The sequence below is a fragment of the Podarcis liolepis genome (assembly GCF_965112155.1).
Source record: "Podarcis liolepis genome assembly, chromosome: 2".
NCBI classification, from domain to species: domain Eukaryota; kingdom Metazoa; phylum Chordata; class Lepidosauria; order Squamata; family Lacertidae; genus Podarcis; species Podarcis liolepis.
Genome location: NC_139555.1, coordinates 109139993 through 109161676, shown reverse-complemented (window position 1 = coordinate 109161676; position 21684 = coordinate 109139993). Strand labels below are relative to the sequence as shown.

The 21684-nt window shown below is 47.1% G+C and overlaps 1 protein-coding gene across 1 annotated transcript in view; it reads right to left on the bottom strand.

Annotated features, from left to right (window-relative positions):
• GNL1 (G protein nucleolar 1 (putative)) overlaps positions 1-21184 on the bottom strand; it is a 35665-nt gene extending 14481 nt beyond the window's left edge. Inside the window, exons 1-2 of the mRNA XM_083492201.1 lie at positions 21001-21184; positions 8778-8946 (exon numbers count right to left, since the gene is read on the bottom strand). Of these exons, the coding sequence (XP_083348327.1) occupies positions 8778-8946; positions 21001-21076 (245 nt within the window). The 5' untranslated portion in view covers positions 21077-21184. The remainder of the gene's footprint in view (positions 1-8777; positions 8947-21000) is intronic.
• Between the last annotated feature and the right edge of the window lie 500 nt (positions 21185-21684).

Sequence of the window (21684 nt, the reverse complement as noted above, 5' to 3'; positions counted from 1 at the left end):
GGCCTTTTTGGGGAATTTTTATGATTTTCTGTGACCATTGTGCCAGGTTGCTTATTTTTGAAAATTTTTCTGAGTTTGAATTTCTGAGTGCTGGCTGGCTGGGGGAACAGTGGGGGAGGTTTCTGCAGAAATCTGGGGGCTTGTGGGGTTTTTTTGGGATTTTTTATGATTTTCTGTGACCATTGGGCATGGCTGTTTTTTTTTGAAAATTTTTCTGAGTTTGAATTTCTGAGTGCTGGCTGGCTAGGGGAACAGTGGGGGAGGTTTCTGCAGAAATCTGGGACCATGTGGGGGTTTTTTGGGAATTTTTATGATTTTCTGTGACCATTGGGCATGGCTGTTTTTTTTCAAATTTTTTTTTCTGAGTTTGAATTTCTGAGTGCTGGCTGGCTGGGGGAACAGTGGGGGAGGTTTCTGCAGAAATCTGTGACCATGTGGGGGTTTTTTGGGAATTTTTATGATTTTCTGTGACCATTGGGCATGGCTGTTTTTTTTTGAAAATTTTTCTGAGTTTGAATTTCTGAGTGCTGGCTGGCTAGGGGAACAGTGGGGGAGGTTTCTGCAGAAATCTGGGACCATGTGGGGGTTTTTTGGGAATTTTTATGATTTTCTGTGACCACTAGGCATGGCTGTTTTTTTTTGAAATTTTTTTTTCTGAGTTTGAATTTCTGAGTGCTGGCTGGCTGGGGGAACAGTGGGGGAGGTTTCTGCAGAAATCTGTGACCATGTGGGGGTTTTTTGGGAATTTTTATGATTTTCTGTGACCATTGGGCATGGCTGTTTTTTTTTGAAAATTTTTCTGAGTTTGAATTTCTGAGTGCTGGCTGGCTAGGGGAACAGTGGGGGAGGTTTCTGCAGAAATCTGGGACCATGTGGGGGTTTTTTGGGAATTTTTATGATTTTCTGTGACCACTAGGCATGGCTGTTTTTTTTTGAAATTTTTTTTTCTGAGTTTGAATTTCTGAGTGCTGGCTGGCTGGGGGAACAGTGGGGGAGGTTTCTGCAGAAATCTGTGACCATGTGGGGGTTTTTTGGGAATTTTTATGATTTTCTGTGACCATTGGGCATGGCTGTTTTTTTTTGAAAATTTTTCTGAGTTTGAATTTCTGAGTGCTGGCTGGCTAGGGGAACAGTGGGGGAGGTTTCTGCAGAAATCTGGGACCATGTGGGGGTTTTTTGGGAATTTTTATGATTTTCTGTGACCACTAGGCATGGCTGTTTTTTTTTGAAATTTTGTTGTTATTTTTTGAATTTTTTTTTGTCTGGGTGGGGAAGCAGTTGGGGAGGGGTTTGCAGCAGTAGGGGAGGGGCTGGGGGAGCAGTTGAGGAGGGGTTTGCAATTTCTGTGTTATGGGTGGGTTGGTGCGTGTCTGTGGGAGCAGTTGAGGTTTTTGAAGACATTGGTGATTTTTGAAGCTTTTCCTAAACTTTTTTTACAGCCATTTGAGGTTCCTGAGGACTTCGGTGGTTGATTGCTGAAGCTTTTCCAGAACTTCTCTTTCATCCATTTGGTAAGCTCAACTTTTAAAACTTTTTTGGGGGTTTTTGGGATTTTGGATTTGGGGTTGGGGTGCTTGGGATTCAAGGCCTTGGTTCTGGGTTTTAATTTCTGTGTGGTGGGTGGCTGGGTGCTTTTGTATTTTTTGGGTTTGAAGCACATCACTGATTTTTTTTCCTGTTTCTTAGTTTACGAAGGTAGGACCTGTGCTGCCATGGGACCCAAGAAGACTGCTCCTGCGGTGGCCGGCGAGAGGAAGAAGGAGAAGGTGACGCTGGAGATGAAGAAGGACATCATTCGGAAGCACGACGGCGGAATGCGTGTGACGGACATCGCCAGGGAGTACGGCAGGAACCCATCGACCATCGGGACCATCCTGAAGATGAGGGAGAAGATCATGGCGACTGATGCAGCCAAGGGAGTCACCAGGATCGTGAGGAACCGCCCAGCTGTCCTGGAGGAGGTCGAGAAGTTGCTGCTCATCTGGATAGAAGAGAAGCAGCGTGCAGGGGACACAGTGTCTGAGGCCGTCATTTGTGAGAAGGCCAAGGCCTTGCATGCTGACCTCATCCGGGATCAGCCAGGAACCTCAGCCGAGCCAGAAGTCTTCAAGGCTAGCAGAGGTTGGTTTGACCGGTTCAAGACGAGATCTGGCATCCACAGCGTGGTCAGGCATGGAGAGGCTGCCAGTTCTGATGTTCCTGCGGCTGAAGACTTTGCAGCGGAGTTCCTGGAGCTTGTGAAGACGGAGGGCTACGTTCTGCAGCAGGTCTTCAACTGCGACGAGACCGGGCTGTTTTGGAAGAGGATGCCCAAAAGGACTTTCATCACTCAGGAGGAGTCCAGGCTGCCTGGCCACAAGCCCATGAAGGACCGTCTGACCCTGCTCTTCTGTGCCAACGCCAGCGGCGACCTGAAGATCAAGCCCCTGCTGGTGTACCACTCGGAGAACCCACGGGCCTTCAAGAGACACAAGATCGACAAGGAGCGGCTGAGTGTCAGGTGGCGATCCAACAGCAAGGCTTGGGTCACACGTGTGCTGTTTGTGGACTGGGTCAATCTTGCTTTTGGCCCTGCTGTCAAGCAGTACCTGCTGGACAACGACCTGCCGCTGAAGGCTTTGCTTCTGATGGACAATGCTCCTGCCCATCCCAAAGGCCTTGAGGTGGACTTGTTGGAGGAGTTCAGCTTCATCAACATCATGTTCCTGCCGCCTAACACCACGCCACTGCTCCAGCCGATGGATCAGCAGGTCATCGCCAATTTCAAAAAACTCTACACCAAGGAGCTTTTCAGGCGATGCTTCGAGGTGACTGACTGCACCACCATCACCCTGCGGGAATTCTGGAAGGACCACTTCGACATTGCCACCTGCTTGAAGATGGTCAACACGGCCTGGAAAGGGATCAGCCAGAGAAATTTGAATTGCGCTTGGCGCAACCTGTGGCCGGACTGTGTGGCACCAAGTGACTCTGATGCACCAGAGTCAACAGTGGTGCAGGACATTGTTGCCTTGGGGAGGACCATGGGCCTGGAGGTCACGGAGGAGGACGTCTGCGAGCTGGTAGAGGGGCACGACGACGAGCTGACCACCCAGGAGCTGGTCGAACTGCAGGCAGAGGCTGCGCTGGAGCAGGCCTCACTGGAAGAGGAGGAAGCAACTGGGGAACGGCTGTCCTCCGAAAGACTGAGGGACATTTGCCAGAGGTGGAAGGAGGTGCAGACTTTTGCAGATCTACACCACCATGAGAAGCACGTGGCACATGACGCTGGGAACTTTTATGATACGAGGGTCATGTCGTATTTCAGGGAGCTGCTGAAAAGGCGGATGAAGCAGCAGACAATGGACAGGTTCTTGACCAAGAAGCAAAGAGTGGAAGAGGAGCCTTCTTCAAGTGCTCCCCCAGAGTCTTAGAAAATGTCTGTATACTGTACTTTGTTGATTTTTAAATGTATTTCTGTCATGTTTATAAAGTTTATTTATTTTCCCTTCAATTTTTGAACTGCTCTTTACAGTATGTGTGACTTTAAAGAGCAGTTAATAAACTGTTGTTGTACCAAATTTGGCTTTGTTTGGACTTTTTTTGACCATAGGAACGCATTAATTGATTTTCAATGCATTCCTATGGGATTTCGTGCTTCGCAAGACGAAAAATTCGCTAGACGACAAAAATTGCGGAACGAATTAATTTCGTCTTGCGGGGCACCACTGTATTTTGCTGTTGTTAGCAGCTCTGAGCCTGGCTTCGGCTGGGGAGGGCGGGATATAAATAAAATTTTATTATTATTTTATTAATACATCCGGGTTAATACAGCCCAGTTTATTAATAATACAGCCCAGTTTATTAATCCGGTTTATTAATACAGCCCAGGTTACCTGCCACATGAAAAATCTGCAGCAAAGTATGTTGGAAATGCAGATAAAAAGAAGGCACGTTCTACCACATATGGTGGATGTGCAAGGTAAAAAAAGCATTCTCGGAAATTATGTATAATGAGTTGGGAAAAAATGTTTAAAATAACATTTGTGGAAAAATCAGAGGCTTTTTTGTTAGGCATTATAGGTACAGAGATTCCAAAACAGCAGAAAAGACTATTTATGTTTGTGACGACAGCAGCAAGAAGACTACTGGCCCAGAAAGGGAAAGAAGACAAAGTTCCCACCAGAGAAGGACGGCTGATGAAGATGATGGACTATGCCAAAATGGCGAAACTGACCAGGAGAATCAGAGACCAGGACGAGAAAAAGTTTAGGAGAGAATGGGAAAAGTTTATAGGTTACCTAAGAGAACATTGTAAGCAGTTAAAAACTTTTGCAGGATTAGAACACTTGTAAAAGACAAAATAGAATGGAAAAGTTAAAAATAGATATAACAAATTGGGGGGAGGGGAATAGGATAAGTGGAATAAAAAGGGATGGATAATGGAAACCAGAGAAGGGCAGAGGGAAGTCAAGGGATTCTGAGAATCCTGAAAGAAAAGGCAATTGATATGTTTAAATGGAAATTTGTTGTGTAAAACTTAATTAAAAATATTTACATCAAAAAAGCTGCAGCAAAGGATTGGACCCCAACATTCTCTCCCTGTTTCAGGAAAGGCCAGCATTAATGATGTCCAGCAGCTTGGATGGCTTTAAAAGATTAGATGGATTCATGGAAGATAAAGTGATTAATGGCTACAAACCAGAGTTGGTTGTGTTTTTGAATCCCAGTTGCTGGAAATTGTAAAATGTGGCGAGCCTCTTGTGCTCAGATTCTGCTTGTGGGCTCTCCATAGGCATTTGGTTGGCCTCTGTGAGAACACGATGCTGGACCAGAAGCAGCCATTGGCCTGATCCAGCATCTTCTTCTTGTCTACTTCCACAAAGGCCAGTATATACCATATTTTTCACTCTATAGGACGCACTTTTCCCCCTCCAAAAATTAAGGGGAAATGTGTGTGCGTCCTATGGAGCGAATGCAGGCTCCTTGGCTTCAGCGATAGCAACGCGAAGCCTCCGAAGCACAGAGGGAGCGCTCCCTCCGCGCTCTGGAGGCTTCGCGTTGCTTTCGCTGAAGCCTGCTTTCGCTGAAGCCTGGTCGCACTGACCCCTCTCATTCTCCAGGCTTCAGGGATAGTCGCCTGAAGCCTGCGGAGTGCAGCACGAGTTCCCACTGTGCTCTGCAGGCTTCAGTTTCCTTTTGCTGAAGCCAGGAAAACAAGACTCTCCGGGCTTCACCAGAGAGGGAGAGCTGCGCAGCGCCCCTTCAGCCAAGCGGGAGGAGAAATGGAAGGGGCTCCATTTCTCCTGCTGCTTCGCTGAAGGGGCGCTGAGCAGAGAGGGGGAGAATTTTTTTTCTTCTTGTTCTCCCCCTCTAAAACAAGGTGTGTCCTATGGTCTGGTGCGTCCTATAGAGCGAAAAATGTCTATAGCCTCTGTCTCAGTCTGTGACACAGACTCACACTATGGGGATTGCCTGGCATCAAATGTGATCATCCCTTAGGTGCAATGTTAAGACAGGTATTTTAATACTTTGTAGTTTAAAACAGCACTGGAGGATGCTACATTAAAAACAAACAAAAACTTTTTTATTTTGCTGTTTCAATTGCTCTTTACTTTGTGTATTGTGCCAGGTATGTTATTATTTTTTCCCATCATTTTTAACAGGTTTATTGTCTATTGCATTAATGTTTTTTATTTAAATGATATTGTAAACTACCCTGGGGCTAATAATAATAATAATAATAATAATAATAATAATAATAATAATAAAATTTTATTTATACCCCGCCCTCCCCAGCCAAGACCAGGATCAGGGCGGCTAACACCAGGTATAAAAACAATTGATTAAAATACAACATTAAAATGCAGCCTCATTTCAGTAGAAACTCAAATCAAAAACTTTTTGGGGATGAAAACGTCAAATCTTCACCAAGGCCAACTATCCAGACAAATATATTACAAAGGGTGGTACCACAAATACCTGAAATCAGAGGCAGGGCCTCCTCAGCCCATTTGGCCTACCAGGCCACTTTGCCAAACCACACCCCACTTGCCAATCACCTGATATCAGATGTGGGCTGTTAAGAAGGCAACTGGGCTGAGACAAAAGGGGCCTTCTGAAGCAACACACAGTGCGCTTCTGAAGTCCCAAAAATTGGAGACTGCAGAGCACAGTGCAGAGCTCTTTGAAAGCCCCTGCGTGATGCTTTGAAGTCCCAACTTCAACGGACAGACAGTGTCGTGCAAGGCTGTTTGCGAGGGTCTTATGAAGAGCATTTCAAAGTTCCCAACATTCAGCTGACTGTCGGGGCTTCCAAATGCCATGTCACCATAGCATCTGGTGATAGCCTTTCCCACCAGTCACAGCAGGTAAGAGAGATAAGGATCTGGCCTGCTGGCTGGATCCACCTTTTCTGCCTCTTACCTTATCAGCTTTTCTCAACCTGTGGGTCCCCAGATGTTTTGGGACTACAACTCCCATCACCCCCTAGCTAGCAAGGCCAGAGCTCAGGGGAGTTGTAGTCCAACAACATCTGGGGACCCACAGGTTGAGAACCACTGCAAGGCTTAAATGAAACAAAACAATAACAAACAATAGTGGCAACATGGATGCCCTTGCTACTGGCGACCTGTTCCATTCATTCATATTTGTCCCTTCCCCCAGTTAGTTGAGAAAGGATTTTGCGGGCTTCTAAAGTCTCACTCCATCCTTGTACTGGCCAAGTTTTTGCAGGGATGTTTATCTTCAGGGATGAAATTACACCACATGCCTTAAGAGTATTCTCTCAGCCTACCTCATAGGGCCAGGTGGAAAAGAGATATGGGTTATGAAATAAGAGTGCAATAAAAGTGCAATAAAAGAGCCTGCCTCACATCAAGTTGGATCACTGATCCATGAGGCCCAGTAAGGTCTCCTCTGACTGGAGCTGAACAAGGAACATGGGTGGCTGTGATCAAGGACCACGATGGCTACATTCTCCCTCTGAATTCCAGGTGCTGGAATTCACAAGTGGGGCAATGTCAGGGGTTAAACCCGAGACTTTCACCATGCAAGACACACATTCTAGCAACAAGCTGCATATATTCATTTCCATGGAATATATACAAAAAAAGAGAGAGAAAATCCAAGTCTGGTGGTGGGAAACTGTAGACAGAACTCTCTGCTCCAGGAGGAAAGCTAGTGTTCATCAGAACACAAGCCAATAGTGTTGCATGCTCACGTGAACATTGTGACTTACTTTCGCATGCATGCTTTAACGTACATTCACCCCACAGGAGGAGGGTTATGTGGTGATACTGACAGCTCTTCCCTGTTCTGCCTTCTAAAGGAGAACTTGTCCTTTGCTCTATGTTGCACTCAGAGGCACAACAGGAAATGGTGGAGCATGGTCTATTTGGTAATGTTCACAAGTCAGGAGAAACGTTTCCTACATCCTCCTCACGTGCAAGTCTCTTACTGAGAAGAGTACAGGCGTTAAAAGCACGTTGCTGACTTCTTAAATGTTCGCATGCACATGTGAGGGAAAGGGATTTCTGCCGTGAAGATGTCAGAGCAGCAGAATCACAATTTTGAAAGCAGGTCCCTGAGCATATCAGGGACAGAGCATATCAGGGACAGAGCATATCAGGGCGGCCTGTTCAGCTGAGGGGAATTCAAAGGAAGGACAAGAATGAAGGACTCACTTTCTCACATGCAGCAAACTTATCACACCTAAGCTAAGAACAACCAACACATTCTGGCCACAAAAGTTGCACTTTCATCGAGTAGGCCCAGGCCATTAACCAACGTCCATAAAAAAAAAAGAATTTGCGAAATAGAGAAATAAATGGGTTAGAGGAGGCATGGGGAACTTATGGCCCTCCAGATATCAGTGGACTACAAATCCCATCACCCCTGGATGGGATTGATGGGAATGGAAGTCCAACCACATCCGGAGGATAATAGGTTTTCTGGCCCTGAATCACTCTAATCCAGGGATGATTAATTTATGGCCCTGCAGATATTGTGCGACTCCAGCTCCCATCAGTCCTGGCAACATGGCCAATGGTCAAGGGTGATGGGATTTGTAGTCCAATGCCCCCCCAGAGGCCTTTCCACCACTGCAAGTATCTGGAAAGTCAGATCTATATTATGGCTGTTCAATCTCATTAGCATAATCAAACATGCATGTTATGGTTATGCCGGGCACACGTGTGGGCGGGAGGGCTTAGCAGGAGAAAGGGGCTCCTCCAATGAGCATTAGGTGGACTCCATTGTAATTGCCCAGAATGCCTTGCAGCAACAGCGCTGCTATGGGGGGCATTGTGGTAAATACAAGGAGGCTGCTTGGCATTCATTGGAGAGTAGGAAGAGCAGGGTCCAAGGGAGTGGTTTTAGTAGCAATTGGCTCTCAGCAGCTGCCCAAGATGTTGCCATCTTCTCAGACCAGGAGCCACATCAGCTGAGGCCATGGGGCTTAGAATTAAGCAACATCTGGATTGCCACAAGTTCTCCATCCCTGAAGCAGGAGCTTTCTCCAGCAGGAAGAGCACCCAAAGAGAGGCCCCTGACGAGGAACACAGGACATCAGCAGGGTGGGATGGAAGCAGGTTTCAGCTAACTGGGTCTCAACCCATGTAGGTCCCTAAAATCTGGGAACAAGCACTGTGAATTGGGCCCAGGCAATGGAACGGGGTCTGGGGAGCTCATGCGAGAATATGTCCCTGATGAAGAACGTATCTTAAAAGTTGTTGGGCAGCTTCAGCCCCTCCCTGGATGCTTCTTCGAATCAAGCGCAGCAAAATCTCCCGCATTACCTGTTGGGATCGTAGCCATGTTCTCCCGGCTTGCGGACTTGAGGCTGCTGGTTCAGCTTGCGCACCTGCAGAGAGAACGACTCGCTGTCCGACGTGTCCGTATGGTCCTCGTGCCTGTCGTGGCTGCCACTCCGGCTGTTGGAGCTGGACCTCACGCCATCTTGAAAGCCTGGAGGGACAAGCAAAGGGGAAGTGAGCAGAGAGGCCGAGTCGTAACTCTGAAACCCCAGGGAAGGAATTCAAAGTAGCGCTAAGTAGACCACTCTGCCTGTACAAAAGCTTCTACTCTTCTGATGATGGAACCATCTCCCCTCCCATTGCTGTTCTGGGGGTTCTCCCAACCCCCTCACAATTTCTGGGAGGCACAGGGGTAATTACCGCATTTTTTCATCTATAAGACACCTCCTATTTTGGGGGACTCAGATTTAAGAAAATGGGGGGAGATGGCCCCTAATTTATGACATTATTTTTTATGTAAAAAACCTTGTCTTATACACAGAAAAATATGGTATACGGTATCACAATTTAAATCACTAGTCAGTAAGACTTGATTTAAATCCTTTCTTTTTTTTTACAGAAAGGCTCATTCTTGCTGGTATCATCTTAATATTTACAACCAGGTTTCATTTTTGGAATAATAAATTTTCAGAGTAGTTTTTACAGTTATATCAACAATGACTGATCTGGTATACTATTAGAAATACATAGACAGATAATTATGAAATTATTGTGAGGTTTAATAAGAACTGTTTATATTTGGACAACTTTTCTGCTGTACTTTATTGGAAGGAGAAAAATAATCATTTCCTTAATAACAATTTATTTAACTAAAACAATAACATTATAGCATATGTATCCATGTTTGTCAACTAAGTTAAAAAAAACCTTAGACTGAGTTTTAGCACACATGAAAAACTTTAAACAAATCCTTATTTCCTGATGAATAGCCTTTGGACTATAATGTAACTTAAACAGAAAGCTATCCTTAAGAAGATTTTTTTTTCTCCAAAAGCATTTTATTTTAAAAATCTGATTTAGATCAAAAAATTCCGATTTAAATAAATATATATATCCAATTTTTATTTATTTATTTATTTATTTATTTTTAATATCATTGGTTTTTCTCCACCCTGGCTGAAAACCACACCAGGGGTGGGAAGCAACAGGTTCCCAGATGTTGTTGGGACTACAACTCCCATCATCCTTGACCACTGACCATGCTGGATGGGAATCATGGGAGTTGGAGTCCACCTCATCTGATATAAACCAGAATTCCATTATCACTTGAAGAAGAGACACGAAGGTTCAAAACCACCAGATACCCATCGAAATTATAAGAGGCAGAGGGAGTGGGATTTGAGGGTCGTGTTGCAATACTGAAGGCAAATGCCTCCGAGGCAGGATTCTGCGGAGGCAGCAAAAGGGGTTTAAAGTAGACAAGAACACCACTGCACCTTGGACTCTCCCCACATTTTTGGCCAGGGTGTGTACCGTAACTGAAAGCAGGGATAGGTGTTTGCAGACTTAACAGAGGGAGGTAGAACTAAAGGGATTCCAGGGCTCATTCCTACAAGGGCAAGGGAGCCTACTCGAGGGAAGAATCCAGTTCTCGAAGGCCAAAGGAAGGAGAAAGGACAGGCCGCTGGCGCTTCTGTTATCGACTCTGAAACAACTCCTCAGCAGGAGGAGCAGAGAGGGGATTTGTCCGAAAGAGCTGCAACAGTCTTGCTGGTTGTTTCTGAGGGGATTTTGAGGCCGAGAAGGGGCTCAAAAGGCAGGAAACAATGACTCACCCCAGGGTGGGGCCTGTAAGTCTTGCTATCGACAGCTCCCAGCCCACATCTGCAAAGCCGGGCTGTGGTGTTGGCAGGCGGGGAGGATAAAGAGCCAGCCATTTTTCCAAATCATGAAACAGGAGACTCAGCCCCTAATTCGTGGAGCAGAGAACTCGACTAACACAGAGCTCTCCCCTCAGCACCGATCATTTACATACGAAGACATATTTTGCTTTGCACATACGCTTGCATAGGATGGGTGGGCGGACAACACACTGGACTAGATTCTGAAGTACAGTGGTACCTCAGGTTACATACGCTTCAGGTTACAGACTCCCCTAACTCAGAAATGGTGCTTCAGGTTAAGAACTTTGCTTCAGGGTGAGAACAGAAATCGTGCTCCGGCGGCGCGGCAGCAGCAGGAGGCCCCATTAGCTAAAGTGGTGCTTCAGGTTAAGAACAGTTTCAGGTTAAGAACAGACCTCTGGAACGAATTAAGTACTTAACCTGAGCTACCACTGTACAACTTTCCCAGTGGCCAACTGGGCTTACTGGCTGTTAATGGTCATGCCAATGCAACAGTGCCACTGCCTTCTCTTGCAGCAGCCACACCTGAGAGCATGCCTCTCCCCATATTTCTGTTCTCAGTCATAACATTTTAATCTGGCCCTCAGGAAGAAGGTCTTTGATCCTTGCAACACGTTCCTGTTTTTCCTGTTTGCTTCCAAGGATAGGCTGATTTATAACCCTGCATCCAGAGCCCCTACGCCAGCCAGCCAGCAGTAGGCAGATGTCAGGCCAGATCTCAGCAGAAGAGCACATGACTGGCATGCAAAAGGTCCTCACAGTTCAATCCGCAGCATGTCCCAGTGGGGAAGGTAGACATTTCAGTCCAACAATCTCAAAAGATGCTGATGGTCAGTGTAGACCAGTGTTTCCCAAACTTGGAGATCCAGCTGTTTTCGGACTACAACTCCCACCATCCCTAGCTAGTTAGCAAGACTAGCGGTCAGGGATGTTGGGAACTGTAGTCCGAAAACAGCTGGTGACCCAAGTTTGAGAAACCCTGGTGTAGACAATGGTGAGCTACATGAAACAATGGTCTGACTTGGTACAGTGGTACCTCTGGTTAAGAACTTAATTCGTTCTGAAGATCTGTTCTTAACCTGAAACCGCTCTTAACCTAAGGTACCACTTTAGCTAATGGGGCCTCCCGCTGTTGCCGCCACACAACTTCTGTTCTCATCCTGAGGTAAAGTTCTTAACCCGAGGTACTACTTCTGGGTTAGCGGAGTCTGTAACCTGAAGTCTCTGTAACCCGAGGTACCACTGTATAAGGAAGTTTCCCATTTTTGGGGGTTGTTTAGTAAAGCAAGAAGGTCACCCTTCAGATATCCTGGTCCCAGTGGCTTTAATGGCAGTTACCAACATTGCAGAAAAAAATCCATGCACAATTACTTCACAGGGACATTAAAAGTTTGAAGCCTGAGTCCTTCTATCCACCACTTCAGGGCTGGGGAACATGTGTTCCTCCAGATGTTGCAGGACTACAACTCCCATCATCTCTGACCACTGGCCACACTACCTAGAGGCTGCTGGGAGTTGGAAGGAGAACTCAAGCTACCTCCCCTCCATGCACTGAATAGGCAAGGAGAAAGACTGTGATGTGGCCCTGCCTTCAAAACCGCAAACGAAGAACACAGAAGTAAATTAATCTCACCTGAAGAACCACCACAGGACTCCCTATTTGCTTATATGTTCATGTGAGCAAAGCTACTACTATAATGCCCCAATTATGGACGGTGTGTGTGTGGAACCTAAAAGTTTTGGCCAGAGGTCAGGGAGTGGGATACAGTGGAACCTCGGGTTGCGAACGTGATCCGTGCGGGAGGCACGTTTGCAACCTGCAGCATTCGCAACCCACAGCGCTGTGTCTGCACACGTGCAGGTTGCGATTTGGTGTTTCTGTGAATGCGCCAAAACCCGGAAATAACCCGTTCCGGTACTTCCGGGTTCGGTGCGGTGCGCAACCTGAAAACACGTAAACACAAGCTTCTGTAAACCAAGGTACCACTGTATATGGATTTCATTAACAGCTCCACAGCTTTCCATCCATGATTTCAAGCACTGTGCAATTATATATTTACTGTATTTTTCACTCTATAGGACGCACCAGACCATAGGACGCACCGGACCATAGGAGGGGGAGAGCAGGGGAAAAAAATTCTCCCCCTCTCTGCTCAGTGCCCCTTCAGTGAAGCGGCAGGAGAAACGGAGCCCCTTCCATTTCTCCTCCCGCTTCGCCGAAGGGGCGCTGCACAGAGAGAGAAAACTGTGCAGTGCCTCTCCAGCGAAGCGAAGCCTGGAGAGCAAGAGGGATCGGTGTGCACCAACCCCTCTCGCTCTCCAGGCTTCAGGCGGCTATCCGCAAGCCTTTGGAGCGCAGCGGAAACTCCTGTTGCGCTCTGAAGGCTTGCGGATAGCTGCCTGAAGCCCCCGGAGAGCAGCGTGAACTGCCGCTGTGCTCCGGGGACTTCAAGCGGCTTCAGCGAAAGTAACGCGAAGCCTCCGGAGCGCGGGGGGAGCTCTCCCTCTGCGCTTCGGAGGCTTTGCGTTGCTATCGCTGAAGCCAAGGAGCCTGCATTCGCTCCATAGGACGCACACACATTTCCCCTTCATTTTTGGAGGGGGAAAAGTGTGTCCTATAGAGCGAAAAATACGGTACTTCCCAAAAGCTTTGTCCGATCCACCATTTAAGCTGAGCTTCGACATCTTGATGCGTGCAGGCAGGGGGGCTGGTGAAACGGTCATACTTCTCTAATCTAGTCACGTTTGAAAAGGTCGAATCTGGCGTGCGACAGCGATATCCCTCAGTCGTCTCTAAAGTATTTAGTTTTTTATTTGACAGCAACAACGAATCTGCAAGGCTATTAAACAGGGATTGTGATGGGGGGGGGAAGTATCAAGTTAAGAACCTTCGTGGACGACTTGATCATCACTACTGAAAATCTGATAGAATGTATCCCAAGAACAATAGAATGTATATATGAATTTGGACACCTAGCTGGCTTTAAGATAAAACTATAAAAAAACAAATTTATTAGTAAAAAAATATGGGGAATCAAGAAAAAAGCGAGCTACAAAAAATCTCAGGGTTGGAGATTAAAAAAAGATGAAATATCTCGGCATATGGATGACAACAAGAAATATAGACCTATTTCAAGAAAACTATGTTAAAGTATGGAAGGAGATAAAGAGAAATCTAGAAACTTGGAATAGGCTACATCTATCATTTTGGGGCTGTATCTCAACAGTAAAGATGAATATATTGCCTAGAATGATATTTCTATTCCAAACCATGACAATTCTAGGAGGCATGGAATGTTTTAAGAAGTGGAAAAGAGATCTAGCCAGGTTTGTATGGAATGGAAAAAAACCTAGAATAAAATATAAATTACTTACTGATCGGAGAAAGAGAGGCGGATTTGACCTATCTGACCTGGAATTATATCATGTTGCAGCAGGTCTGACGTGGTTAAAGGAGTGGATTGAGTTAAAGGATAGTGATGTGTTAGATCTGGAGGGAGTAGGCACTTGATTTGGATGGCATGAATACCTAATAGATGAAAAGGTGAGAGTCCACAATGGTTTTATGGACCATATTATAAGGAAATCATTGTATAAAATATGGATGAAACATAAAGGGATCCTAGAACCCAAAACACCTTGGTGGACCTCACCCTTAGAAATCATGACTGTAAAGAGAAAGAATATGAATAACAACTGGGCAACATATAAGGTATTACTCCTGACAAGACAGAAGTACTGTTTTGGGGGGACAGGGGGCGGGCTGGTGTGGAGGACTCCCTGGTCCTGAATAGGGTAACTGTGCCCCTGAAGGACCAGGTGCGTAGCCTGGGAGTCATTTTGGACTCACAGCTGTCCATGGAGGCGCAGGTCAATTCTGTATCCAGGGCAGCTGTCTACCAACTCCACCTGGTACGCAGGCTGAGACCCTACCTGCCCGCGGACTGTCTGGCCAGAGTGGTGCATGCTCTAGTTATCTCCCGCTTGGACTACTGCAATGCGCTCTACGTGGGGCTACCTTTGAAGGTGACTCGGAAACTACAGCTAATCCAGAATGTGGCAGCTAGACTGGTGACTGGGGGCGGCCGCCGAGACCACATAACACCGGTCTTGAAAGACCTACATTGGCTCCCAGTACGTTTCCGAGCACAATTCAAAGTGCTGGTGTTGACCTTTAAAGCCCTAAACGGCTTCGGCCCAGTATACCTGAAGGAGCGTCTCCACCCCCATCGTTCTGCCCGGACACTGAGGTCCAGCGCCGAAGGCCTTCTGGCGGATCCCTCATTGCGAGAAGCGAAGCTACAGGGAACCAGGCAGAGGGCCTTTTCGGTGGTGGCGCCCGCCCTGTGGAATGCCCTCCCATCGGATGTCAAGGTGATGGACAACTACCTGACATTCAGAAGACATCTTAAGGCGGCCCTATTCAGGGAAGTTTTTAATGTATGATATTTTAGTGTTTTTTGGTTTCTGTGGAAGCCGCCCAGAGTGGCTGGGGAAACCCAGCCAGATGGGCGGGGTACAAATAATAAATTATTATTATTATTATTATTATTATTATTATTATTATTATTATTACTGGAAGAGGAAAATAATAAATTGAAAGAATATAAGGAAGTTAAAAAATATTTAAACGATTGGCTGCAATATTTTCAAATTAATCAGAGATTGCCAAAAGATAAACAAAAAGGATCTGAGAAAGAAATTTCAAGATTGGATGAGGACTTAATCCAATCTAAAAGTAAACGTATTTCCAAATTATATGATTTGCTCCTAGAATGGGAGGTAGAGGAGGAGCAAGTGAAGACAGTGATGGTAAAGTGGGCCCAGGATTTAGGGGGAAATATTATGATGAGCCAATGGGAACGGCTGAGGAAAAGGGATATTAAATTTACGGTGTGCTATAATTTAAGAGAGAATGTAATGAAAATGTAATATAGATGGTATCTGACCCTGGTTAGACTGGCAAAAATGTATACAAACTGCAGTGATGTTTGTTGGAGATGCACAACAGGGCAGGAAGCTTTCTACACATGTGGTGGGAGTGCAAAGAGATAGTGGGATTCTGGGAAAATATTTACAACAAATTGAAAAAGATGTTTAGATTTTCATTTGGGGGGAAAACAGAATCCTTTCTCCTAGGTATCATGTCAGAGGAAATAAAAAGAACGGTCAGACCAATATTTATGTATGCAACTACAGAGGCAAGGTTACTTGCCAAAAACTGGAAAAGCAGCAGTGTCCTAACTAAAACAGACTGGCTATCTAAAATGATGGAATACTTCCATATTGCCGAATTAACAGAGAGGATAATAATAATAATAACAACAATAATAATAATAATAATAATAATTTTTATTTATACCCCGCCCTCCCAAGCCAAGGAGGGGATATGGTACAAAGAGTGAATAAGGAGTGGGCTATCTTTAAGGAATACATCAAAATCTATGTGGAAAAAGTAGAACTTTTGGCAGATATTGAGTGAATCCAGAAAATGATTAGAGTGAAAGCAGAGTAAAGTTAAGACAGAAGAAGAGTTAAAGAAATAATGAAATGTGTTTAAACTAATTGGAAAAATAAAGTAGCGTAACAAGAATGACTGAAAGTCAAGTCACTTGGTGGGTGTCCGTGTGGGGTAGGTGTGTAGGTATGTTGATATGTATACTATAGGTAGGTATAATATAATGTAGGTATGTTTTATGCAATGAAAATAAGGCAGTCTGTTGTGTATATGTATTGTGTAAATGCAAATGTATGTGTTTTATATGTTAATAATAATATTAGCAAGCAACATTCCCATCAGCATATTCAAATAAAAGCACACACAAAAGGAATGTTGTGTAAAGCAATTTGATAATTAATGCAGTTTGATACAAACTTGTAATAATAATAATAATCATAATCATAAATAATAATAATGGGACATGGGTGGTGCTGTGGGTTAAACCACAGAGCCTAGGACTTGCCGATCAGAAGGTCAGCAGTTCGAATCCCCGTGACGGGGTGAGCTCCCGTTGCTCGGTCCCTGCTCCTGCCAACCTAGCAGTTCGAAAGCACGTCAAAGTGCAAGTAGATAAATAGGCACCACTCCGGCTGGAAGGTAAACGGCGTTTCTGTGCGCTGCTCTGGTTCGCCAGAAGTGGCTTAGTCATGCTGGCCACATGACCCGGAAGCTGTATGCCGGCTCCCTATGCCAATAAAGCGAGATGTGTGCCGCAACCCCAGAGTCGGTCACGACTGGACCTAATGGTCAGGGGTCCCTTTACCTTTACTTTAATAATTATCAGAAATGGCTGTCCAATCCTCTTTTAAAGCCATCCAAATTGGTGGCCATCACTGCCTCCTGTGGCAGGGAGTTCCATAGTTTAACGATACACTGTGCGACAGTATTCTATCTAGGAAGGGCCCTCTTCACCCAGTGCAGCAGTGCAATCCCAGCAGTTTCTTCCACAGTTCCAGCCCAGAAGTGAAGTGGAACTGGTTTTATTCACTCAGCTATGGATAAACCACCCCCTGCAAACAGAATGGCTGCTTCACCCATTAACTCATCTAAGTGCCATCAGGCAAACAATGACTGTCTCATCCAAAACTTGGACCATTTTCACCAACCAACTTTACAGGGCTGCTGCAAGGATTACTAAAGACGAGATATGGAAAGGCACTTCAAAGATCCAGATCCACTACATTAAGCGCAAGGCATTATCTTCGCTATCTAAAGGACGATGACACACTCATAACACATGCCCACCTTCCTGTTCTGTGTCAACCGGAGCTCTCTTATCTGAGAAACCAGTGCAAAAAAAGCGCCAGCTGCCCATTTAATGCCCTAAAGAGTTATTTCGGTCCCATTAGCACGTAATTCATAACCCCTATAAAGCGTTTTCATCCCACCGCCTGTCACTGAAGCTCAGCACTTTTCTTTTGAATTGTTTCTAGTTGAGTTGGCACAGTAGCAGTTTGAGCACAGTGCATCTCTCTCTTTCTGTCACAAGAGGTGGGGTTTCCCCCCTTCCCTTATTCGTATGAATCCCCCCCCCCCAATAACGCAGCAACACAAGATGATGCGTAACCACCACCTTCCTCTTTTAGCTCTGCCCGCCAAAGATGCTACAGTCAACAAAAACCTTGCAGGGCACAGGAGTACAGCTAAATAGCCTGGACCACGCTGGCTATTTTTAAATACGACCGCAACGAAAACGATCGCATTGCTCTGGAATGAATGGCTTAGCGTAGCTCCAGCTATAATGGCACACCGATCGGTACTACTACCCTTTGTTTCTGTGCAAAGCTTCCATTTATACCACATGCAGTGGCGTAGCGTGGGTTGTCAGCACCCGGGGCAAGGCAAGTAATTTGCGCCCCCTAACCCGTGGATTTTAGCACTCGAGTGCGAGCACACACACCCCAGATGTTGCGCCCGGCCCCCCTGCACCCCCCCACGCTACGCCACTGGGGCTGGGGGCGAGCGAAGGAGCCAAGGACCCCCCCAAAGGCTCAGCCCGCCCCCTCCTCTCCTTGGGCTGTAGGTGGAGCTCCAGATCCGGGCTTGGCGAGCGCCTCTCCTCCTCCCGGCCGGGTCTGGGGGCTTCCAGCCGTGCTCCGTCCTCGCCCCCCCCACCCCGGCTGAGACTTGCGCTGAGAGCCGGAGCCAGCGGCGCCCCCTTCTGCCGGGAGACCCTCGCCCGCCCGCTGGCTTCCTCTCGGAGGGTTTTGGGGAGCGCAGGGCGCGGCGAGGCCCCTCGGAGCTCTCCTCCCTTCCAGTCGGCAGAAGCAGCCGCTGCTGCCTGTGGCTGGGCTGAGGGGATGGCAGCGGCGGCGGGGTGCGGAGGCTGCCCGTGCCCGGCCAGGTGTCAGTGGCGGCGGCGGCGCTGCTGCAGCGGCTGCTCCTCCTGCGAGCAGTGAGTGGAGCGCAGCCGCAGCGGCGGCGGGGGGCGCGCGCGCGCTAGGGCGCAAGGCTAGCGGTGGCGACAGGGAGCCCGGCGGAGGAAGGAACTTGTCCCTTCCCTCTGGACTCGCGCCCCCCCCAGATGTTGCGGCCGGCACCCCTGGCACCCCCACGCTACGCCACTGACCACATGCACCTATCACGGTCTCAAAAGCCCTGTAGCTTTCCGACTGCAGAAATTGTGAATACAAGGATCTGATCCAGGGACAGTGGGATGTGCATCTCCCCCTTTAATGCACCAAAGTCAACGTCCGACGTCTTATTATGCTTTTATATCTGTTGGAAGCCGCCCAGAGTGGCTGGGGCAACCCAGTCAGATGGGTGGGGTACAAGCAACTACGACAATAATGGTTATAACAAAATACAACAATAAGAATAATAGCTATAAAGGAAGTGGAATGGGACATGGCGCAGGCCTGAGCAACTTGTGGTCCACCACGCTGAACGGAGTTCACATCACATCTGACAGGCGCTATATGAACCTCTTGATACTGCAGACCCTGCCTGGGCCTGCAGTGAGGAGAGCTGCTAACCACCAGGCAGGCTGCATTCAGCTTGGTGGGTTGCAAGATATGCAGACCTGATGCAAACACTACAATGTAATTCTAAACACAGATACAGCCCTACAGATTTCAGTGCAAGTTAATAAGGCCAAGGTGGAACCTTGTGGCCCTCCAGATGTTGTTGGGGGACTCCAAGAGAAGAGACCTGGCTTAGCTGCAAAGGATCTGTTTTGCATGCAGAAAGTTCAATGTTCAGTTCCTCCGGTCGATTAAATCTGGCCCCCGGGGTAAAACCCCAGAAAAACTTCAACCCTAAAAAAAAGCTCAACAATTTTTGGGGGGTTTAAAATTGTAAAATGTGGCCCTCTTTGAAAAAAGTTTGGGCACCCCTGGTTTAGACAATATTGACCTAGGAGGGCCTATGGTCTGACTCTGAAGCTCTTGTCAGTCCAAGCCGGCAGTAACATCTTGACGACCACAGGTTCCACATCCCTACTTTAATGCAACCTTTTACTAATGAGTTCTTTTTTTTTTTAATAAATAAAAAATCCATATAGAAAATTACATTTGTTACTCAACTATTGAACTATTGAACAAAACTGTTGATTTCCTGCTCACCCAACACTGATATTTATAACACAAATTACATACAATTGCATTTTAAGGTTTCGTCTTACTTAATTCCATCCCCTCTAACATGTTTCTTAACAAACCACACCATTTTCGCAGTTTCCCTGCTCTTTTAGAGCTGTTGTTGAAACCATGTGTAAGATCTGGCAAGTGGCAAAACTGAATATGAATAGTAGAACACATTCAATGGTTATAGCCCTAAGCCAAAATAACTGAAGGAAAGAGTTGTGTTCTCTATTTGAAAAGTGTTTCTGTCGCCCAGCTACGGGAAGGTGAGGACACAGCATTCCCGATGCACTGGAGAAGGGCAGTTTATTCCATTAAGCAGTTTAGGTGGGAGAAAAAGAGAGAACAGTATAATGCCCACTGCATTGCAGATGTACACAGAAATATAGCAAGCACCCCCAATGCCTTCCAAAGAGAGAATCATCCTTCAAGTGTACATCAAGAAGCCATTATCCAAAAATTGAGGGTGGCGGACCTAAAATTTTATTTTGAACACAGTTTAAAAGGTGGTTCAGAAGGAAGAGGCTAGTGCTCCCTCCAAAAGGGCCTAGTTTAATACTTCATTGAAGGGAGAAGACTGGACTGCTCCACAAGAGTTGACAATTCCATGTACGTACATGCAAAGGGGGGTGGGGGGAAATGAGGCTTGTAAATTAACATGAATTAACAGCATGCACCCAACATGTGAGAAACCAGAGAGAGAAAGTGAACATCTCTAGACTCATCTTCCAAATTGTTTCCAGGAGGGGAGCAGCGGGGTGCTAAGTCGTGAGCTGAAAGGCCTGGCTCACTTATGCCTGCCCACCCCCGCTTTGCAAAAAGGGAGAGAGAGAGAGAAAAGAGGGAAAGGGAGAGGGAGGTGCTAAACGTTTTCAGGGAAGAAGATTTGCTTTCTATGTAAGCGTTTCCTGCAGAAGCCAATAAATATCCACCCCCCGATTTGTTTTAATGGAGGAGAGGTAGAGGTCACGCTTTCTCTTCCTTCCAACGCCCCCTCTAAAATGTTTCAAGGAGGAAGAGGAGGCGTGGCCTTATGCTACCCAGATGTTTATGTGGGCGATCATGAGAACCAGATGTTGCTAATGATGGGTTCCTTCTCATCATGAAAAGGGGAGAGATGTTTGGGGGAGGTAAGAGAAAGGTGAGAATACAGATGTTGAAGAGGGGGGGGTGCTCCCCACATGCAGCCCAAAGAGGGTGGGGGAATGTTACATCCTTCCAGATGTTTCAAGGCGGGGCCCCGCCTCCTCCCGCACGGCCCCGCCCCCTCCCGCGCTCACCCTGCCGCTTTCTCTCCCGTTTGTCCTGCAGCTGCTTCTTCTTCTGCTTAGCGCTGAACGGCCTCTTGCGGTGCATGTCCTATCCCGGCTGCCGTCCCCTCCTCCTCCTCCTCCTTCTGCTCCTCCACCACCAGCCCCGACGCGCGGCACCGGAGTGGGCGGGGCCAAGGGGAGAGCGCTCCTCGGCGGAGAGGCGAGGGCCCAATGAGCGCCGCGCAAGGGGCGGGGCCGAAAGGGAAAGGGGCGGGGACCTCCCGAGTGAAAGAATGCGGGGCCGTGACGTAGGAAGCGGAAAGAGCAGAACTTGTGCGGAGAGGAGGGGGGAGCGGAGTGGTTTGGCGAAACCATTCGGGACTCATAAAAAGGGGGGTGGACGGAGGCGATGGAACGTCGCCTTCCAGGAAAATGGAACGCGGTTTGGGATTTGCGGACGGTACCATTGAGGGTGGCGCGGGGGGGGGGAGAAATCAAGACTGCCATTCTGCAAGGGCGCTCGGGCCGTACCATTTCTGTCGGGGAAGGAAGCGGACCGAACTAAACTACTCCATTCATCCATTTGATGGAACCCTTGAGCGCCTCCCAGTGCTGCTTGGGAAAAGCGCAGACGGAATTCCCACCTACGTACTACAAAGACTTGAGACTCGTAGAGTTGGAAGGGGCTCCAAGGGTCAACTAGTCCAACCC